Source organism: Benincasa hispida, chromosome 3, assembly GCF_009727055.1.
Source record: "Benincasa hispida cultivar B227 chromosome 3, ASM972705v1, whole genome shotgun sequence".
Lineage (NCBI taxonomy): Eukaryota > Viridiplantae > Streptophyta > Magnoliopsida > Cucurbitales > Cucurbitaceae > Benincasa > Benincasa hispida.
The window spans coordinates 55,349,906-55,359,295 of NC_052351.1; the positions used below are offsets into that span (position 1 = coordinate 55,349,906).

Consider the following 9,390-nt stretch of genomic DNA (forward strand, 5'->3'; position numbering starts at 1 on the left):
TAGCTAACTCTTCCCCTCGAAATTCTATAATACATAAATTTAAAAAAGATGACGACAGCTTGGATGAGGTAGTTGTTCTAATTGTGTTATTTAAAACAAATTCGCTCCCTCTTCAAAATATTCATGTAAAAAAATTCATCAATAAAAAATGATCATGTCATATTATTAGATATATATATACTATATAAATGATATAGTATAACGATAATAATATACCTCATATATTAAATATGAGTTTTGGTAACTATTAACTTGTCAGAAGAAGTTTGATAACCTAAGCAAACCTCTCTTCCTTTAGTGTTTGTTCGGTCGAATGTTCTTATTTGTTGTTTTAAATGGTTTGGGACTTCTCTGGTAGGATCAAAACAACCTCTTCTCTTTGAGACATTTTCTCTTCAGTCGTACGTGTTTCGTATCTTTTTGTCTGGATAGTTTGTTCATGATTCAATCTCTTGATTTTGTGTGTGCATTGACCTCGAGATGTGAGATTCTCCTCTCTTTTAGTAATCCAATACCTTTGCATAAAAAGAAGTTTGGTAACTATAAATTAAAGATGTATAATAAATCTCTAACTAATCCAAAAAGTATAGTTTGTAAATGAAGATGTACACTTTGTATTCTACCTATATAATTTCACAACGTTTAGGCTTAGTTTGAAATTATTGGCAACAGTGCTTTTAAAGAAAATCAAATATACTATGAAGAAAAAATAGTGCTTGGTAAATTATAAATTTCAAACCTAAGCAAATTGTAAACATATTACAATATTTGATAAATTTCAATTTTAAAATTTGAAAAACCATAGTATTTAGTAAATGAAAGATTTATTCGTTGTGATTTAATTATAATGACCCAAATAGACGTTATTTTAAATATTTTTATATTTGATTTATTAGAAGATAATTATTTAAAATTTTGTATAACATAAATTGCAAAAAAAAAAAGCTTAATTTAAATTATTTGATAAAAATTCAAGAAAAATAATTGTATAAAAAAAATGAATCCATTTTTTTTTTTTGTTAATGTAAGAATAGACATGAAGAAAAAAATATATGGAAGAATAGATTTTAGGAGATTTAAAATATTACCAGGGAGAAGATATCTAAAAAGTGAATTTAAGTTTATTTTATAATTTCCTTTTTATTATCGCAAAAGTACTCGATGAAAGTCTTAGGATCTGTATAGGTTGACTAAAAAAAATTGTTTTTCAGAAAAGTTGTTTTTATTTAAACACTTTTGATAAAAATATTTTAAAATACATTTTGAAAGTGTTTCAAAAGTTATTTTGAGTGATTGCCAAACATTTCAATTCTGTAAAAAATGACTTATTTTCAAAGTTAAACGAAACATACACTTAGTCGATATACATGTTTCTCACCTCTCACTTGCTAAAATTATTCAAAATTTTTATCATTACCTTGAGAATATAAACGTTATTAACCGTGTACACTATATATTCGAACCTTCCACCATTAGGAAGGAAGGAAACTGATAAAAGAAAAAATATTTTCTAGTTTAAGGTAGATATTGTCATGCTTATTAAATTTTGGAGTGTAATTGAATAAAGTTAAAAATTTAAGATAAAAACGGATATAAATTAAGACCACGTTTATCAATTCATAATATAAATTGGTGTAATTATCGTGAGATTCAATTGATAGATCAATCATAATGGATTACAATCGCAAACATATTTAGATTGTTTTTTTTATTACGTTTACTTATAATTATGAATTTGTTACATTTTCTTACCGTTTAGGGTTACATAGTAACAATAATAGTAAATATGACATATTCATAAGTTTCATACGGTAATAGTTATAATAACAATAATGATATCAACTGATGGATCTTTTGTAATTTTGAAACACAATCAATCGAATTGTATTCTTCAATTATAGATCGAGAAATGAACTCTAGATTTCATTACGATTATAAACGTGACCGAACGACAATACATTGAAAATCAATTTTATCGGGAAAGAAAGAAACATCTTAAATATATGTATGAAAGCAAAACAAAGAAACAAAATCGATTTCTTCTACTTTAAGAATATTTTATATTTTTTAATAAAACAATGAAAAACCATGCCCTTATTGGTAATTTAACAACAATGGTAGACCATGGCATTTTCGTAAATAATCTGCAAATTCGATTCATATATAAACCCTTCGAAGTCCTTTCAGATCACATTCTACCTGGGATCAGCAATTTCATTTTTTTTCCTTTAATTTTGCTGAAAAATGTCAGGTTACCCAAATCAACCTTCCGGTTACGGTTACGGCTACGGCTACGGCGGTAGCGGTGGTTACGGAGCTCCACCGCCGACGGCCCAGGTTTACAATTCTTCAGCTTACGGACATCCACAGCCTCAGCAGACTCAGCAGCCGTACGCTCCGGTGGCTGCGCCATACGGCGCACCGTCGGCACCGTACGGCTCAGCTCCGGGCGAAAAACCACCCAAGGACAAGCCTAATCAGTCTTACGGTGGTGCTGGTGGTGGCCATCAGTCTTACGGTGGAGCAGGCAGTGGTGGTCATGGTTATCCACCGCCTTCTGCGTATGGAAACCCTTTCGCTTCACTCTTGCCATCGGCTTTTCCGCCTGGTACTGATCCGAGCATCGTTGCGTGTTTTCAAGTAGCCGATCAGGATGGGAGTGGGTTTATTGATGATAAAGAGTTGCAACGTGTTCTGTCCTCGTATGATCAGAAGTTTAGCATCAGAACTGTTCATCTTCTCATGTACCATTTCACCAACACAAATACCAGGAAGATCGGTAATCTCACTTTTCCCCCTATCACCTTTTGCTTTGCCTGATAATAGGAAATTTCATGTGGTTTTAGTTTCTTGAATCAACAACAGTAAAATAATGGAAAAAAGCAACGAGAACCTGTAGGAATCTGGAGGGCCTAGATAGAGCAAAAAGACAAACAGTTAGGTTAATAAGGGCATGGGCGGGTTCTGATCGGGGCATCTACTAATTGTTTCAGCTAATTTTAATCGAAAAATAAAATTAATTGACAAAGATAAATGTATGATTATAACTTGAATGGATTGGAACAGGTCAGTCTTTTATTGTCATTTGTCAAAACTTTTGAGGGGAATTTCATATAATTGCATAGAATAGTACCTTGAGCGGGGATAAGGGATTTGAATCTTCGATTTCAAGGGAGGATTATATGGCAATTCCAGTCGAGCTATGCTCATTTGACATATGTTTACAGAGAATTGTAATGTGCCCTTTAAGTGATTATGATCATTTCTCATTACGATTAGCTGATAGGTTCATGATGTTCATAAATCATGCCTATGACTACGAGGTATTCATATTCTCATATATACATATATATCTACAAGGTATTTACTAGAAGATACCATCATACCAAATACTTTTCTATATCTATTTTTCTTTTTGATCCTATACAAGGATACCTCCGTGTAATTGCCTGCGATTAGTTGGTGAAGTAATTTTATGTTTTATTTTAAATTTGTCTGGTCAAATTGCAAACCTGCTAATTGGATAGATTAGTTGTGGTTGTTGAACGAAGTTCACTATTTTCAAACTTGTGTTTGAAGTTATTGACTTTTCAAAACTCAAAAGCTTTTGGGTTATTACCGTCTCTGTCACTATGTAAGTATTTTTTGAAATGATGCAAAACAGTAACGTTGTCTTTTGAATTAGAGTCATAGTTAAATTGTTAGTTCTTCCATTTGTTCAAATCATCTTGTTATCATTAATTGTTCATGCATTTGGCCTTGAGCGACCTCAATCTGGAAATCCTGCTTTTTACTTTTTCAATTGACATTGTCTTTTGCATTTTGTTTCTGAAAAACAGGACCCAAGGAGTTCATTGCTCTGTTTTATGGACTTCAAAGCTGGAGGGTAAGTTGAAGACTTACTATTTTAGCTAACATTATTTGTTGGTGTACGTCTAATTCTGTTAAACTGATTTTTTATTGAGTCTGTTTCAGGGTATTTTTGAGAGATTTGATTCAGACAGAAGTGGAAAAATAGATTCCAAGGAGTTGCGAGAGGCACTTTTGAGTTTGGGCTTTGCAGTCTCACCCATGGTCTTGGACTTACTGGTGTCTAAGTTTGACAAAAGTGGTGGGAAAAGCAAGGCCATTGAATATGATAATTTTATAGAGTACGTCTGTCTTCCTTACTCTTGATTTTATGTGGTACTCTTTTTATAATGAGAGGTTCTGAGTTATCCTTCTTTAATGTTAAGTTTCCACTTCCATTAATCACTGCTCTCATTATTCTTTTCTTTTTGCAAATGCAGGTGTTGTCTTACTGTCAAGGTGAGCCTCTGACTATTTTTATTTGCACATATCTTTTGTCTATTACAATATGAACTGTTTAAAGGTGATGGATCTTTGAATCCACATGCACATGCTTATTGTGCAATCTGTGTATTTTTAGTTGTCTTCATTTCGTTCCACTCACATATTGATGCCTATGAATGCCCCGAACACCTGTTACACCAGTTTTAACTCCTGTAGCTATGAAGTAGTTACTTATAATCCAATTTCACTATGAGAAATTGCTGTTGTTATTTTCGTTTTTTCCCCCCTTTTCATGTAACATTCAATGTTTTCCTCATACACTGATAGTTTAAATAAACTCCTCGTATGAACCTTTAACCTGATTCTTCAGCAACAAGACCATTTTGATTTTTGCAGCTTCCAGAAACATTTTATTGCCATGGGCAGAAAAGTAAAGACCTAAAACTAAAGTGATTTTGATGTAAAATTTTACAGGGACTGACCGAAAAATTCAAGGAAAAGGACACCACATACTCTGGTTCTGCAACCTTCAGTTATGAGGCTTTCATGTTGACTGTCTTACCATTTCTCATCGCATGAGGAGTTTTTCATTGTTCGTTCGAGCATGTGTATTCAGTGTAAAGCTTGATTTTCTTTGGCTTTTCCTTTCGATTTCCGTCATGTTTGATAGAATCTATTGATGTAGCCTTATCCTTATCAATGCTCTAAGTTTGTTTTTTGGTATAAATTGGCTATCTTAAGTATTCAATGATAGTTCTATGAATGTCTCAACTGTTATATGTTTTCCTTCCTGGATTTCCAATTTGGCAATTTGACAGTAAAAGTTAGGTCATTGTATCTTATATTTATATGATGAACTTGAAATTGCAACAGGCATTGTCATTCTGCTTTTGATGATAAATATTGTGGATGAACTTGGGACAATTAAATTGCAAGTGATTCTGGGTTGATGGCAATAATAATTTCACAAAAACAAGTCAAAACATCTTAATTTCTTGTCATTTTATTTGTACTATTTGCCTGGTCTTTATGTACCTGAAAAGTTAACTTGTGCAGGTGGGATACAATGGAGCTGTTATTTGTTTATTTTTGGCTTTGGTTCTTGTACTTTTAAATTTAGTTTATTTTTATTTTTGTACTTTTAAAATACTCATTTTGGTTTATACTTTTTTAATTTTGGTTCATTTTAGTTGACAATAAATTATTATTTATTTATTTATTAAATAATTGTAAAGTTTCATAATAAATAATAAATAGTCCTTGTGGTAGGTATTATTTAGAGATTTTTATATAAAACATCTTCTTTAGTCTTTAGGCCATATATTTTAAAAATATTTTTAAATTTAATTTGTTTTCAAGGAATACTTTTATTGTTATTTTTGGATAAATTTAGCCTTTTTATTATTTTTATGTCTTATTTTCATATATATTTCCTTATTTACAAAGCTCCCCTATGATAGAATGAGAAAATATATTTAATATGATTTTTTCTCATTTTTAATAAAATGCATTTAATATAATTTTTTTCCACTTTTAGTTGGAGGAAGAAAATGTTTTTAACGTTTGATTTTTGATATTATGTGATATATTCATTGTTTGTTTTGAGTACTATTTGTTTTTATGTAATATATTCTATTGTTTATTTGGTATATATCCGAGATATTTTGATATGCATGCATTTCTAATTAGGTATTGCTTGTGTGCTTGTATCATATTCCCCTGATGTTTGATATATATGTCATTCTATTGCAATTTTTCTATGTTGGTCTGACTTATTTGAGTTTGTCTTTTATAGTTCATTGTTTGGTTTGAGTTTGTTTATATTTTGCGTTATTATCTCATATATACCATAGTTTAGATTCATGGTTATTTTTAAATATACATTAGAACATTTGTCTTGGATGTTTGCAAATATTTTAACCAATATATGAAATATACTAGTAAGATTGACTAAAATCTATTTAAGTAAATTTAACAAAAGCTCTCTAACAAAAGTTGCTAATTCTTAATTAATGTGATCGATTTAAATTTAATTGAAAACCTTGTGATTTTCAAATAAACAAAGCAATGTATCATAGTATATAAATCAGAAATAAATTTAATGTGTATATCATAAAACAGAAAGTCTCAATAAAAAGTTGAAGATATATATCATAGTATATATCCTAAAATCATACGACATATATCACAATATATATTGGACATCCTACAAAGTTTCGAAAAATCGAAGAATGAGAAGTACATATACTACATTATATATAAAAAAATCTTACAAAAACTCTGACAAATCGAAGAAGAAGAAGTATATATCTCAGTATATATCGAGGAATCTTATAAAAGCTTCGAAAAATCGAAGCATCATGTGTTGTCTCTCATATTCAACGACGTTCTAAACCCGATCTACCTATTTGCCCATCTATGCGTTCATGCGTGTTTGTGACCACCTCCCGCCATGAATATCTTGTATAAGTTCATCCCGATCTGCCTGTGGTACTCTGACCTATACGTGTCGTCTTATTATTTGAAATCCGAAAGTATATGGATTATTTCAAATATACCCATATATATCCAATGACTAGATCAAGATCCATCGTGGACACCCATTTGCACACGTTGTCATCTGTCTGCAACCTCAAATTTGGCTTCATCGTGCTCTTCTCCGATCCCTCGTTCATCCGCAGAGCCCTCTTTTGCTTGCCGATTTCAAAGGAGGGGGAGATGATTTTGTAATTAGAGGAAGCCATGAGCGAAGGAAGAAGAAAAAGAGGGTGGGGGGAGAAGAAGAGAAAGAGAGAGGAATAAACGTAAGAAAGTTTGGGGGAAAATGAGAAAAATGAGGAATTTAAACAATTTTTTTTAAAAAAAAAAATTTAAAAAGGAATTAATGAATGCACGAATACACAAAATCATAGGCTATGCATGGAGGAGGTCCACAAAATCCTACGGTTTTTTTTATATATATTTTTTAATTAATAAAAATAGTGGATGAGGGTCTTAATGGTAAATACATCACAACATTAGTAAAAATTTATAACTTGTTGGACTATTACATTAGTAAAAATTTGTAACTCGTTGGATTATTTATGTAATAAATAGAGTGTAGAAGACAATTGTGTAATATATATCTACAATTAAAGCGTTTTATGTAGAAAGTCCTACTATTTAAAAGGATTTAAAAAACCATATGGATTATCAAACTATGTAAACTAAAATCTAAATTATAAAATCATATAGATTAATTTTTAATTTTATCCAAACCATAAAGACCAAACTTGGAATTTAACTAATTTAATTTATAATACATTACATAATACATATTTTGATTTTAAAAAATTGAATTGGGTTTATAATATGACATACTATCTCTATATATTAAAATAAGCTACGCAGGGAGAATATTTAACATGTCACTTTTGCCCTTACATTTTTCATAAATTTCCAAATGGTCCTTCATCGAGTGGTTGTGACTTTTTTAGTGCAGGTGTCCGTTCGAAAGACAGTGGAGGTGACTTTTCCAATTAAAACCCTTTATAGAAAGATACATCATTTACGAAACAACGCAACTCAAACGAAACCTTTTATCCAAGAGATACAAATAGGCACATATCTAACTTTTTCCATTTGGAGTCCAAACTTTGGTCATGGGCATTCAACTCTCTCTTCTACCTCACTTTACTTCATTATTAAACTGAAGAAACTCGAGAGGAATAATATCAATAAATTCACTTTGTGAAAATGGAAGAAATAAGGATCGTCAATCCAAACGCCTAAATGACGAACAATAGAAGAAATATTCTTAGCCTGAACATTTTGCATGTGGATAGTAAATCTTTGATCGGAGCGATTTTAAATGGTTAGTTTTGTTATTTTGCTCTTTTGGATATTGTATTGAAATCTATTTGTTTGTTTTTAGATTTTGAAGAATTTTGATTTAGAAATTTATTTATATCCAAAAACTCAAATGTGAAATGAAGAAAAAATCTTCTCAACTGCCTATATGGATAATGGATCTTTGGAATAAGTGAGAAATTTATTTGTTTGTTTTTAGATTTTGGAGCGATATGATTTAGAAGTTTGTTTATACGAAGAAACCCAAATGCAGAACCATGAAAATATCTTGTAGGTAGATAATGGATGTTCGTAACATGCTAACTTTTTTTGGCAATTTTTTTGGGATATTGTATTGAAATGTGCTTGTTTGTTTTTTTTTTTTTTTTTAATTTTGAGTGTTGATTTTGATTTCTTTGTGAGGAATTTGATTTATGAGTTTATTTACTTGGAAAGATGGAATATGAATTTCAAATGGGGAGCGTATAGAAGATGTTTGATGCTTTGGGTCTTTGACTCAATTGGAAGATTGATTCAAATTAGTGGCAATTTATTCATAGCTTTTTCGATTATAATTGAGGATAAGTGTAACGATTTATTTAAATTTATTTATTCCAACTTTTAATCATCCCTTCAATTTTGTTTTCATTTCTATTTTGCATGAAATTGAAAAGAAAGAGATGCTAAATAATCTTAAAAGCCAAATAAGGTACGTTGCCCCTTCACTTCCCTCACTTGATTTTATAGATTATGGATCAAATGATTTGTTTTTTACTCAAATTTTCCTAATTTCAATGTAATTAGATAGGAAGATTCACATCAGTAAAATTTATTTCAACTATTAATTAGGTCAAATGTCTACTAAAGATTGGTCGGAAAAATCTATTATGACTTGATTTATTCATTTTCCATCTTTTAAAAATATTAAATTTATTTGAATATTAATAATAAATTGACAAACGTAAATGACTAAATTATATATTTGAAAGCTTAGTTTAAGACTAAGTGTTAGCCACAACCAAATAAAAATATTATTTTACTTTATTGACTTTTATAAGGTGAAAATTTGAAAAGAAGATATATAACCTTTTGACCAATCAAATTGTGCTAAGAATGTTACCGTTTTATCACTTTTATTATGAATTATTTTAAAATTTATTCTTTAAATTAATTATAAATGGCCGACCTAAAAAGTAATATAATTGTATATAAATCTATATATATAAAAGCAAAGCTAAATATTTGAAATAATAAACATAAAAACTATAT

General features: G+C 30.0%; 1 protein-coding gene across 1 annotated transcript; it reads left to right on the forward strand.

Annotated features, from left to right (window-relative positions):
* The first annotated feature begins 2,195 nt into the window (after positions 1 to 2,195).
* On the forward strand, positions 2,196 to 5,175 carry LOC120074670 (probable calcium-binding protein CML50). Its single transcript, XM_039027879.1, has 5 exons — positions 2,196 to 2,779; positions 3,840 to 3,886; positions 3,976 to 4,151; positions 4,290 to 4,308; positions 4,768 to 5,175. Exons 1-5 carry the CDS (start codon positions 2,245 to 2,247, stop codon positions 4,870 to 4,872), a joined length of 882 nt encoding a protein of 293 aa, XP_038883807.1. The 5' UTR covers positions 2,196 to 2,244; the 3' UTR covers positions 4,873 to 5,175.
* Positions 5,176 to 9,390: the final 4,215 nt, after the last annotated feature.

What these genes read in the sequence shown, in the direction of transcription:
- LOC120074670 (XM_039027879.1), top strand. Translation starts at nt 2,245, where the DNA reads ATGTCAGGTTACCCAAATCAACCTTCCGGTTACGGTTACGGCTACGGC. An exon ending in CACAAATACCAGGAAGATCG is followed by an intron (nt 2,780 to 3,839) that starts GTAATCTCACTT and finishes TCTGAAAAACAG; the next exon opens with GACCCAAGGAGTTCATTGCT. An exon ending in ATGGACTTCAAAGCTGGAGG is followed by an intron (nt 3,887 to 3,975) that starts GTAAGTTGAAGA and finishes AGTCTGTTTCAG; the next exon opens with GGTATTTTTGAGAGATTTGA.